This window comes from Cyprinodon tularosa, unplaced genomic scaffold, assembly GCF_016077235.1.
Source record: "Cyprinodon tularosa strain WSP-4 unplaced genomic scaffold, ASM1607723v1 ctg108, whole genome shotgun sequence".
In the NCBI taxonomy this organism is placed as follows: domain Eukaryota; kingdom Metazoa; phylum Chordata; class Actinopteri; order Cyprinodontiformes; family Cyprinodontidae; genus Cyprinodon; species Cyprinodon tularosa.
The window spans coordinates 1,207,348-1,220,356 of NW_024037871.1; the positions used below are offsets into that span (position 1 = coordinate 1,207,348).

Sequence of the window (13,009 nt, forward strand, 5' to 3'; positions counted from 1 at the left end):
TTTGTCGAGTAGTGGAGAGACAGTTCAGGAAAGTGGTACATATGCAGCACAATGAGGCTGTACCAGAACCATTTATAGTGCAGGTATAACTCTTAAACAAGCAGTTAAGAGTGCCCCTAACATGAGTGCCAATTGGCCTCCTACATCTGAGGATCTAAATATTTCCTCAGCTGGAAAGATTGTGCCAATTGAACTGTATAATTCACTTGCTTGGTGCATAGGTGTAAGTGATGAGTTGACATTATCTAACATGGTTAATGTTAATTTTAATAAAAGTCATTGTTTAAAAACAGAAATGTCTTTGTGCCTAGTTTTCATTGTTCAAATTTTAGCTGTGTTTCAATAATTTCCTAAAATTTTGCGTCCAATATTGTAACTGGTCTGCTAGGTGATAAAATTCACACCACTTTTCATAATAATTAGTTAACCAGACACAAAAGGGTATCTTGCTATTAGAGTTTTTCAATTGAAAATTCAAAGAATTGCAGTTTTCATGTGCAATAAAGATATATTTTGGGAGATTGTGAAATTGTTAAAAAGTGTATTTTTTCATTTAGAATAACTCCTTACTTAAAGCACGCAGAACATTGCTGCTATATAAGCTCTGAGTAAGTATGAATCTCTGTGGGAATCTAAATTCTGAGTCTGATAGCCTTAATAATAAAAAAGTTACAAGGGTTTGAAAATGGTAGAAGACCCAAATTTGTCACTTTTTGGGGTTAACTGCCACCTTTGGCACCCATTTTCTCAAATACTGGCAGGTATCCCATGGAGAACTTTTTTTCCCAGCTCGAGTACATATTTAAGATTGGAAAACAGCTATCGAAAAGTAGTCCCCAGGTTAGTGGAGCGAAATCCTATTTCTAGCCTCATTTTGAGCTTCAGCCTATGGCCTACCTCTTCAGGAATGAAGAATCCAGCACAAATTGTGGAAGCTATTAAGAGAATGCCAAGCAGAGCAGGTCACATTCTGCAAAAATATTTACACTAATAGAAATCTTACGCAAATTAAAAATTATTTTAGAAAACAGGAAATAACTAATGCTGTTATCCAAGTCAGAAATTGAATTATGTAACTTTAACCACTCCCCTGCAACAAGCCAGCCTTCAAGTCCGCCCTGGTCCAAAACCTAATCAGACAGGAACATACAGCTATCTTAGTCTGACCTCCTATTTAAAGACATCGGTCACAGTTAGATTACTTCCTCACAAATATTGTATAATCAGAAACCATTTTCCTACATCCTGACTCCAATATCTGAATCTCTAGTACATGACAACAGAGTAGCAGAGATTATAAACTGGCTCAAGGCCAGACATTACAGCATCAGGCGTCCTCCTGTAGTCTTGTGGGTGTACATGTATGTGTGCATGTATGCACGTCCGTAGAGTGGGTCAGCGAGATAAAGCATCCCTGCTATAAACGGCAGGCAGGAGAGGACAGAGTCAGATAAGCCTGCAGCTTTTAAGCCTTAACCCGCTACTGAGGAGGCAGCTGCAAACTGGAGCGAGCCGACAATGGTAAAACAAAGTGCTCTCAGTGATTTTCAGCTTTAATGTAAACGCTATAAAACATTCCTTAGCATCATCTCTATTAGGACAATTGAACTAACTTAAGAATGTTGCTGCTTTAAGGAAAAAAATAATAACACACTAGATTGAGGTGTGGGTATACTATGATGGTCCATTACAGCCAAAGGTCATCAGTGCAATAAAAATAGATTCCGTGTTATTTATATACAATACAGATGAGTCAGGTCATGGGCAAAGGACATCTTCACTATCCTTCTGTTCGCATGTGCAGAGTGAGTGATCCATCAAGTGTTAAAATGATAACTGCATGAAGGTCGAGATACAAGTTCTCCAAGCAGAGCATTTTATCTGGATGAAGTGTGCCGTGCGATTTACTCGACCTGTCAGAAGTCATGAAATGATGACTTTCTGATGAAGAAAATGCCAGAAAATAAAATTCCTGGCATTATTTTAGTATGAACACTGTGGAATGCTGAAGACGCAGATAAACTGAGCTAAATCACAACAAACAGCTTAATGATGGTGTAAGAGACACTAAAGGCTGGTTTATACTCAGAAACCAGGTCGTCTGCGTGTGTGTTGCAGTGAACGCAAATGTTCCCCTGCCCCTTCCACAGACACTTTGGTGCACCTCTCCAAAATTGTAGGTGACCGCAGACAGTGCCGCCTCTGATTGGTCAAATCTACCTCTGCTCTACACAACGCGTATTTCCTGTTTGGTACCTTACCGCCTTGTTTTATTTGTATGATCTCCATTGTGGAAAACGACTCATGAAGATGGACCAGCTAGAAAAGTGCTGTGCTGGAACACTGGGACCCTTTTTCCTCCTGGATCCCCGCTCTTTTTTGCCCTCATGTCCCTCCGTTGTTGTACAAACTTGCCCCCACTTCCTCACCGCTTTAGCCGTATCTAGACCCACAGCTAGTTTGTGATTGTCCCTCTTGCGTTGTTGCGTGCAATAACATGGCACAGATCACGCTTCAATATTGGGCATAAATCAAAAATATCTGCAACAAGCTCACTGCAGCGCACTGCTGTGGGAGGATAACCAGCCCTTAACCATGTAACCAAGGGTATATTTTCCCAACATGGTCAAATCTAGAACATTCCTCTGTTGGAGGTTTTAAAAAGCCTCCCTTTATGCAATCTCTCAATGTGGAGGCATAGCTGTATACACATTTTCCCCGATTCTAGGCAAATCATCCTAAGCGCCATAAATAGGGCAGCAGACTTTGAGTTTATCTGATCAAGACTGTTGCCATGCAGAACAAGGCAGCGTTCAGTTCTTGTGATGAGTAATGTGCAGCTCCTGTTTGTGGCGCTCTCTTTTATTAATATTAAACAGCTTGTGTGGCTGTCAATGGGCACAGTTGGGTATACAACTATGGGTTGATATTTTTGCTACCAGTTATAGGTTCATGCGCAGCTTAAGCAACTTATTTTGTTGGAAGACTTTAAAAATAATTTGCCTGAGAAAGTTACCACCTACTTGAATGAAAATAAAGTCTCAAATGTGTCAGAAGCTGCGGTGCTCGTTGATGAGTACATGTTAACGCACAAAAGTAATTTTGAGCGCTCACATCTCTTTAGTAAGTTTGACCACTCTGAAAATAATGGGAAGGAGTGGGCCAAAACTGCCTCGCTTGTTGAAACAGATGTATCTGCTGCGCTCGGTGGCGTGGGAGGCAAATCGGATAACAGGTTGGAATTAAAAACTAATGGGACGTGTTTTTATTGTAAAAAGGGTGGACACGTTATAGCCAATTGCCCGGTTTTGCAGAAAAAGAACACTAAGCCCGTCGCTCTAATTAAAACTGTGAAAGGCGATGTTCATCCGCTTTCAACACAGCCTTGCGAGTATGCTGATTTTAAGCCTTTCATTATGGATGGATTTGTTTCTTTGTCTCTAACTGGTGAAAAGATCCCTGTAAAAATATTACGAGACACTGCTGCCTCTCAATCTTTTATTATGGAGGGAATCTTGCCGTTGAATAACGACACTGCGATTGGCTCTGATGTTCCAGTGCGTGGTTTTGGCATGCAAGAAATCTGCGTTCCTCTGCATAAAATCGTGATCCAGTCTGAGCTGTGGTCTGGTGACGCTGTGGTTGGGGTGCGTCCTAGTTTTCCAATAGCGGGCGTCTCCATGATCATGGGCAACGATTTGGCTGGGGGTCGAGTATTGGTTACCCCAGAGGTTACACCTGTTCCGGTGTTGAGCGACTGTCCAGATGCGCTCGCCCGTAAATTCCCAGGTGTTTTTCACGTCATGCGCAGTTACGCGTGCAGCACTTAAACGTCATCAAGCCGAGAGGAAAGATGAGTTTGACTTGAGTGGAAGTTTTTTGTTCAACGCTGAATCCGAACATGTTCCATTGAAGCGAACTGTGGAGGATGACATGTTGGATGTGAATACGCTATCATGGTCTAGGAAGCAGTTGATCGAGCTCCAGAAAAGTGATAAGAGTTTGGAGTCATTGTTCGGCGATGCATTAACTGATAAGCCTGACTCCATTTCTACTGGCTATTTTTTGGATGATGGTCTTCTGATGCGTAAATGGACCCCTTTGAATGTGTCTCCTGTTGAAGAGTGGAGTGTGGTGAAGCAGATTGTTGTTCCATCTCCATATCGTTCAGAAATTTTGCAGTTGGCACATGATAATCCGTTAGCGGGTCACCTTGGCATCAGAAAGACCTATGATCGCATTTTGCGTCATTTCTTTTGGCCAGGGTTGAAGAGCGATGTCGTGCGCTATTGTAATTCGTGTCACTTTTGTCAAGTGTCTGGAAAGCCAAATCAGACGATTTCTCCTGCTCCTTTGTATCCCATCCCAGCCATCACTGAACCATTTGAGAGAGTATTGGTTGACTGTGTGGGTCCGTTGCCTCGAACCAAAGCGGGGAATAAATTCTTAGTAACGGTGATGTGCACCTCTACTCGTTTTCCAGAGGTTTTTCCGGTGCGTAAAATAACTACGCCCGTAGTGGTTAAAGCATTGACAAAGTTTTTTTCATTGTTTGGTTTACCTCGGGTTGTGCAGACTGACCAGGGGTCTAATTTCATGTCTAGAGTTTTTGCACAGGTTTTACGTCAATTGGACATAAAGCACTGTCATTCCAGCGCTTATCACCCAGAGAGTCAGGGCGCACTCGAGCGTTTCCATCAAACTTTAAAAACAATGCTTCGCACCTACTGTTTGGAGTTTGAAAAAGACTGGGATGAAGGTGTACATTTACAAATGTTTGCTATTCGGGAGGTGGTTCAGGAATCTCTGGGGTTTAGCCCGTCGGACTTGGTTTTTGCTCACACTGTTCGCGGCCCTTTAAGGCTGTTGAAAGAGAAGTGGTTGTGTGAAAAATCTGACCTGAATTTGTTAGACTATGTTAGTAATTTCCGGATGAAGTTGAATCGTGCGTGTGAGATTGCTAAAGAGAATCTTAAAACTGCACAGGCTAAAATGAAGTCCTTGTTTGACAGAAGGGCAGTTTTGAGAGTTTTTCAGCCTGGGGAGAAAGTGTTAGCGTTACTTCCGGTTCCTGGTTCCAGCTTGCAAACGCGCTATAGTGGGCCTTATACAATCACGAGAAAGGTTGGTAATCGTGATTATCTGATCTCTACTCCTGATCGGAGGCGCACTTCACGCTTATGTCATGTGAACATGCTGAAGCCGTACGTCGAACGTGCATCTGCTCTGCATAAATCTATCAGTTGTGTTTCCAGTGAACGAGATGACGCAGATGTCGGGGCAGCTGCAGATGCACGGGAGGAGCTGTCCGGTGCTGAACCTGAAGATGACGTTTTCTCCCCGGCTGTTACTGAAGGGAGGGTTCCAAATTCAGCGGTGTTGGGGAACTTGCCTCTCTTGTTGTCACACCTTGATTTTTCCAAGCAGGCTGATGTGGTTCATTTGATCCAGTCTCATAGGTCTCTGTTTGCAGATATTCCCACTCAGACTCGTGTGCTCAGCCATGACATTGACGTTGGTGATTCCAGGCCAATTAAACAACACCCGTACAGAGTGAACCCAGACAAACGGCGCCGTTTGCAGACGCAGGTGGAGTACATGGTGGAACATGGACTTGCTGTTGCCAGCAGTAGTGCGTGGAGTTCACCGTGGAGGACCGTTTTTGTACGGACTTCAGGAAGGTAAATGGGGTGACTAGGCCGGATTGCTATCCACTCCCTCGTATGGAGGATTGTGTGGACCATGTGGGGGCTGCCCAGTTCGTTACGAAGCTGGATTTGCTAAAGGGGTACTGGCAGGTGCCCTTAACGGCGAGAGCCCAGGAGATTTCCGCCTTTGTCACACCCGATGATTTCCTTCAGTACACCGTGATGGCTTTTGGGATGCGTAACGCCCCAGCGACGTTTCAACGGCTAATGAATGTTGTTTTGTCTGGTTTATCATTCTGTGAGGCTTATTTGGATGACGTGGTGATTTGTTCTGCTACCTGGACTGAGCACGTTGACCATTTAAAAACTGTTTTTACGCGTCTGAGTGAGGCTAATTTGACGGTTAATCTTTCTAAACGCCAATTCGTCCACGCAACGGTGACCTATCTTGGAAAAAGGGTCGGGGGAGGTCAGGTGCGCCCCGTTGAGGCTAAAGTAGAGGCTATTCTTTCTGTCCCAGTGCCCACCACTCGTACTGAGCTACGCCGCTATCTGGCGATGGTTGGCTACTACAGGGGGTTTTGTAAAAACTTTTCCTCTGTGGCTGCCCCGTTGACAGACCTACTTAGCCCTAAAGTGGCTTTTATTTGGTCTGATCGGTGTCAATCTGCTTTTGAGCAAACTAAGCATTTGCTGGTTAATGCTCCTGTGTTGTCTGCTCCTCGTTTTGATGTACCATTTAAGTTGGCTGTGGACGCTTGTGATTCTGGTGTCGGAGCTGTCCTGCTCCAGGATGGTACTGATGGGGTGGAACATCCGGTTTCTTATTTTTCTAAGAAACTGGATAAGTATCAGAGATGGTATTCCACCATTGAGAAGGAGGCATTAGCGTTGATCCTTGCTTTGGAACATTTTGAGGTGTATGTTGGAGGTTCTAGCGGATCTGTGGTTGTTTTTACGGACCATAATCCGTTAGTTTTTCTGGCTCGCATGCGGAATAAAAACCGCCGCTTGATGAACTGGTCTTTGCGACTCCAATCCTTTAACATCTCTATACAGCATGTTCGTGGTAAAGACAACGTAGTGGCCGACGCACTCTCGCGTCTCTAGTCCTGTTTGTTTTTTTCTCTGAATGGGTTGGGGTTTTTTTTTACTTCAGACCCCATTCAGAGTCTTTGGGTGGGGGTGTTATGTGCTTCGGGCACATTATGATTTTTGTCCATTTCTTTTCTTTGTTTCTTATAAACTTTAGTTGAAGGATCTTTTGTTAATATATTTTGGGATTCTTTTAGCAAGTTAATTATGTTAATTTGTGGTGCTGTCGTCCGCCTATAAATAGGCTGGCCTTCAGCACGTTAGCGCGTTCCTTTCCAACCTCGTTTGGACGCCACTTCCCACCTGCTTCATTTGCTCCATCGTGCGCGGTGCGCACTGGTCTTGTCGCTGCGGCCTGCAGCGGACGTTCCAGCCTGCCATGTGTTATTTTTTGTTACCTTTTTCTTACTTTTTTCTTGAGGTTTTTGGCCTGGCGGGACCGGTAGTCCTGTTTTCGATTTTTCTTTCGCTTAGGTTATTTTTTGCCTTTAGACCGGTACCAGTAGGGGCTTCGACGGCCCTGTATAGGGTTGGCCCCCTGCTGTACCGTTTTATTCTGTTTGATCGGCCTGCCAGGTCCAACTTTCTGTTGTTACTTTGGGTTTCTTTTTTTATTTTTTTGGGGCACGGGATTTGAGGGCCGTTAACTATTTTTCTCTTCGCAGAACATCTGAAGAAGCCGAACCAAGAACAACTAAAACGGAGAGAATTTATTAATAAAATATCTTTTTTTGAACCCTCATTTTTGTCTCGTGTCCTCAAATATGTTGTGTCCTTGGTGGGCGTAACACTTGCTAAGCAAAAAATATAAATTTGGTAATTTCTGTTCATGAAAAACAAAAGGGAAACAACCCAACACTCCTAAGATGGTAAACCTTTTTCAAACTATTCTGCACTCTTTAAGCAGATTTACTCTAAAGCTACGTTATTCAAAATGTAGGTGCAATTCATGCAACTAAGTAGCTACAAAAATATAAACTAAAATATTATAGCTGTAATCATTTCAACGTTGGTTGCCTGTTTTATAAAACCAGATATGTTTTAGTAAATACCTTTAAAATTTTTACAGAATATTATTGAAACTTAAAATTATAATCATTTCCTTAATCAAATACTACTGTTAGGGCGTTATTTGAAGGATTTTTTTAAATACAATTAGAGTCCTCTTTATAGTGAAACAGAAAGTACAGCTGTAAGTCGTTTAACATGGAAGAGAATTAACACGTCAGGAATCAAATAAAAGAATATAAAAAAACAACAGTACTTTTTTTCTTTAATTAAGCCTAAATATTTCACAATTATTACAAATGAATGGGGCAACACTATGCCGTTTCTTGTGTCAGTTTTTTTAACCTGGATCAGGAAGTGGGTTTATCAATCAGCTGTTGAAACGACTCTTACATCAAAAATGCCTTCTTACATGTTCTAAGCCTCAACACTATGGTTTAAAAATGAATCAAGTATTATGTAAAGAATATATATAAAGCTTTTTCTAGTTCTTTTTAGTCTGGGTGGATTTTAAATGCATTTATAGGTAAATATTTGTCCACATTCATAAAGCACAATACATTTCTCCAGGAATAAATGACATGACAGAGAGCATATTACCTGTTGTGGTTACTGATGAACTTTTTATTTCGGAATTTCCTCTGCCTCTGGTGGTTTGTGCTCTGGTTTGAAGGGAAGGTCGAAGCATATCCATGTTCGCACTCTGAAAACAAGAGAATCAACGGTGATAAATGACAGCAGATCAATGTGGAAAAGGCAGGCAGGAACCAGCTCTGGGAGGCCATTAAAGGCCTTTAAAAGAATAAAGCATATCACCTCTGTCTCTTCTTTCTAAATACTCAGCCGCCTCCAATAACCGTTGGATATTAATAAGCTGGACAGCAGTCATTCTTCCCTATCTTCTCTTGTCCTGCTCAGCGTGAAATGCTAGCTAAACGATTGCAGGACCGTTTTTTTTTCTTCTTTTTTATGGAAGACAGCACTACATCAGCACTAACTGGGTAAATACGACTTAGTATTTATCTTAAATTTAAATGACAATTCATAAAGCCTTATTACCCGAGCTAGCAAGCTGCTACTGATACTAAAAACCCGTAGTTTTAGATTTTTGCTAGAAAAAGTATCCGTACACGTGTATTAAAATAACTGTTTTTCTATGAAACAGCATTTCATTTTGTCTTGTTACAAAAAAAGCTTACAAAAAATTTAAAAAATATATATCTCAAAGGGGGGTAGGAACCCAGCAAAAAAACGTCTGCTGCTGCTCGTTTCCTCTCTTGTCCTGTTTGTTTACCTAGCTGCTGAGCTGGGAGGCAGGAACTAAGGAGGGGAGGGGAAAAGGCTGCTTTAAACGCGGTGCACTATGGGACATTGAGTATTAAGGTGAATGGGATTGAAACGACTATTTGAGGCTACAAATCAGATTTTTTTTTTTTTTTCTAGACCATTTCTTAGATTTTTTTCAATTCATATAAAAACTAGGCAATGAGAGTTTGTCTATTATTTATTCTGTATTTCTAAATGACCATAAAAAAACCCTAAAAACAGACTCCACGAGTCCAAGGATAGAGCCAAACGTGCAATAATCTAAAAAAATAATAGATGCTGAATATATAAATGTTATTGTCTACAAATGAGAGATAAATGCATTAAAATAGGAACAGAATTGTATCTTTAGACATTTAGGGTAGTCACTAAGGTATAAATTGCATTGATAAGTGAAAAAGTATTATAAATCAAAATCTATAGGTTGTATTCTAATATGTATTTTATTAAACTTGAATATATAATTGGTTACTTATGTATGTTCAAATCTAGACTTTAATCAAATGTATCAAATAACTAAACATGAACCCAGTTACTATTTTTGTATCGCATGGAAGCGTGTTTAGCCTATGAAACTTCTCTAAATGTCCATTTACAAAAGCAATATAAAATCAAAGAGACGTAATTATTACTGTTGTTTTTTCGATTAATTTTTATATATAGTGATATTTAAGAACCGTCTGTCCAACCGAAGATATGACTAAGGAGGCGTTAAAGGAAAAGAACTAAAAGTCCCAGACTTCTCCGCGGCAATGGGAGTGTATTCACCGACGGAAGCCATGCCCAGCAACACGTGACGTCAGAGACGAGCACAGGACTGATTGGTGGGGAACTTTGACGGACGAGGAGGGTTTAACAGGCAGCTGACCAACTGCAGAAGTGGTTTGCGCCATGTGGAAAGCAGCGCGGCACGCCCCCAAATAGCAGGAAGCAAACAATTGGGAGAGAGGAGCAGTTTCCAGCGATCTGATGAAGATTCCCACGTTACATGTGAAAAGTTCCCTTCTCATGCGCAAGTTGTCAATCTTTCAGCGATAAAAGAAAATCAACTTTTGTAGACACCTGCATAAATGAAAAATCTTCTAAGATCCTCTTAAAAAAAACAAACAAAAAAAAAACATTCCCGACTCAAAAATATGACATCAATAGGAGATATATATATATATATATATATATATATATATATATATATATATATATATTCGAAGCCATGGCCTCAATGCATAGAGATTTGCCATCTGCAAAAAGTCTCATAACTTATTCATAGTTGTATAAATGGTAACAAAATGGACATTTTTGCACATCTAATAGCTACAGCATTACATGTCAAATAAAATTCACATGCATCTATTGCGTATTTTCTGTTACATATGATCATTTTCTACCACAGAGTCTGCGAGGCAATGACATCATCCTAAACTGAGCCGAAGGACGCCGCAATGTGATCAGATTTTATTACATTTGCACACAGCTAAATCGCAATAAAACCTGCTTTAGGAGGAAAAAAATAAAGATCCCTGTCTTGCCTTTAGGGCAGCAACTATGCTGCCATATAAAAAACAACACGCATGCAGAAGTGTCTAAAAATAAATCAAACTGTTTTTCTCATTTCTAATCGCAATGCTCCAATCGCACGTATTACTCTACTGGAACATATAGAGGGTGCTTTTTGCAGACAGTGAGTTCAATGAACTCGGGCCTTTGTTGTCTGATTTTTCTTTTTTTTTTTTTTTTTTTTACAAAGAAGTCTATTTTTTCCTTCTGAAATCCAGAAAAAATGCAAAGGGATCAAAACGCAGCAAGGATGAACTCACTTCCGTCCTTGCGCTCGGAGCTCTCCAGAAACCTCGCAGCCTCCAGCAGGACCTGGACATTTTTCAGGAAAGTGATCTGCTCCATGTGGGATTCTTTGGTGTTGAAGACGTCATTAAAAGCGCAGCTGGACATGTCGAAATCCTGCTGATCCAACAGAGATGCTTCTGAGTCAAAGAAGAATTCCTCACTTTTCAAACTTCGTCTTTGCCTCTCAGTTTTGGCCATTTTTTTCTCTTTTTCTTTCTATCCCTCTGTAGACTTTCAGGGCTTTCTAATGCCGTGCGCGGCGCAGAAACGGCGAGGCTGTAGGACGCGGCTGGGCTTGCTCTCGTTGGAGGGTTTCTCGTTTCTTTCTTTCTTATTTTATGAATGCAGGGTGTTTAATGTGGCCAGTGTCAGTGGATGCTGGCGCATGGGAAAGAGCAGGAGGGCGGGCCCTCAGTGTTTACGCAGTCTGCAGGGTCCCTGTGCCCGCCTCTCCATATAACCCTAGGAGCTTGAGAAATACATGACTTTGCTTTTAAGACGTTTTCTATGTTTTTCTCTTAAAATCAGTGGCAGTTCTAGACTAAATGTACCAGGGGGCCGGGAGGGGGCCAGCGAGTTTTCATGGGGGCACAGAAAAGAGTGAATTATAAAACAGGGCAAGGGATTAAAAAAAAGAACAAAAAAGAACTGTCATATGTTTATATATATATATATATATATATATATATATATATATATATATATATATATATATTTTAACCATTTTTCAAGGCTGCACTTAAAAAAAATAATGAAATTGTCCAGAGAGCTATTCTAAACGAAATTTCTTATTGTTTTACACTTGTGTAAATAAAATGACAAATAAATCTGTCTAAATATATTAAGAGAGCTGCATAAGGTGAAATTTCCATTCAATTACGTTTCATTAAAATCATATCTCTTCCAACTGAAAATATTTATCTTTGGCTTGAAAAATATTCATTTGGATGATCGTTAAAATCAAAATAGAACAGCAAAAAGCAACTCAAAAAAAGTTTAGCTATATAAATATCTAAAAGATCGAATAAAGCTAATATTGGGAATAAATACACTCATAATTTAGGAATTTTAAATATTTTATTGTAATTTGAGTTAAAATGACAGTTTTCTATAAAATCAGAGTTAGAAATCAAGAAAAGCTGATAAATTAAGCTGTAAAAATTTGAGTGTTTTTTTAAGTGTTTTGAAAAAAAAACTGGGATCCTATTTCAACACCATTGAACCCTTATTATCACCTTATTGTTTTTAAATAATTAGTAAAACTGAATTTTTTAAGAAAAAAAATGAAATAGAACCAAAGGACCTATAAGTAACCATGTCTGTTCCAGCGCATATCTTCATTAGATTTTCTTTTAGTATTATGTCTTCAGTACAGGGGCCATAACAGGGGACAGGACAGGATCTACAGGGGCACTGGCCCCCATTGGCCCCAGGCTAGAACCGCCCATAGGCTAACTTGGTTCTATTATGAGTCAGCAGATTTTAAATGTTTGTAAAGTCAAGAGTTACAGCGGATACAATTTTTTAAGCCAATAATTGATCTATAGCAAAGAAATAATGCATTAATAAGATATCAGGTCAGTATTTTGCTATATGGTGATATGCTGGGATGTAGTAAAGCTCTACTTATGAATGTAAATCTGGTGGAGTTGTTCTTGGCACTCAATTCTGAGTGCTAGACTAATGAAAAAATATAGGATTGTTTCCCAAAATAATATTCATACAGCACACAAAAGAGGAAAGTCATTCCTTGTGTTTATTCTAAAGGTATCTGGTTGCTAGAGATTTAATGAAAAAATCTGAATTTAGGATTTTGTGTTGGGAATTTTTTGTTCACGTTGTTATAGAGTAGTTGACTGTTTTGTTTCTCAATTTCTCTCTTTCTGTTGTGTAGAAGCAAACTTCTAGGGTGTTGTCTTGTATTCTCTTTACTTCTTTTTACCTCGATTCATTTTGACTTTTAATTCCATTTCTCTTGCTTTCTTCATTCCTTTAGCTCCATGTCCAGTGCATCTGATAGAGCCTCAAAGCAATTTCTGCTAAAGTTTGTATTAATGCATAGGCTTAATTCAAGCAAAGAATTGTGAAAG

General features: G+C 40.1%; 1 protein-coding gene across 2 annotated transcripts in view; it reads right to left on the reverse strand.

Moving 5' to 3' along the window:
* mxi1 (max interactor 1, dimerization protein) overlaps positions 1 to 11,307 on the reverse strand; it is a 49,676-nt gene extending 38,369 nt beyond the window's left edge. The window contains exons 1-2 of one of the 2 annotated variants that reach the window (XM_038291245.1): positions 10,892 to 11,307; positions 8,352 to 8,454 (exon numbers count right to left, since the gene is read on the reverse strand). In XM_038291245.1, coding sequence (XP_038147173.1) covers positions 8,352 to 8,454; positions 10,892 to 11,117 — 329 coding nt within the window. In that variant the 5' untranslated portion in view covers positions 11,118 to 11,307. Of the gene's footprint in view, positions 1 to 8,351; positions 8,455 to 8,567; positions 9,044 to 10,891 lie in introns of those variants that run through there. The other variant, XM_038291254.1, reaches the window with a different exon arrangement.
* Between the last annotated feature and the right edge of the window lie 1,702 nt (positions 11,308 to 13,009).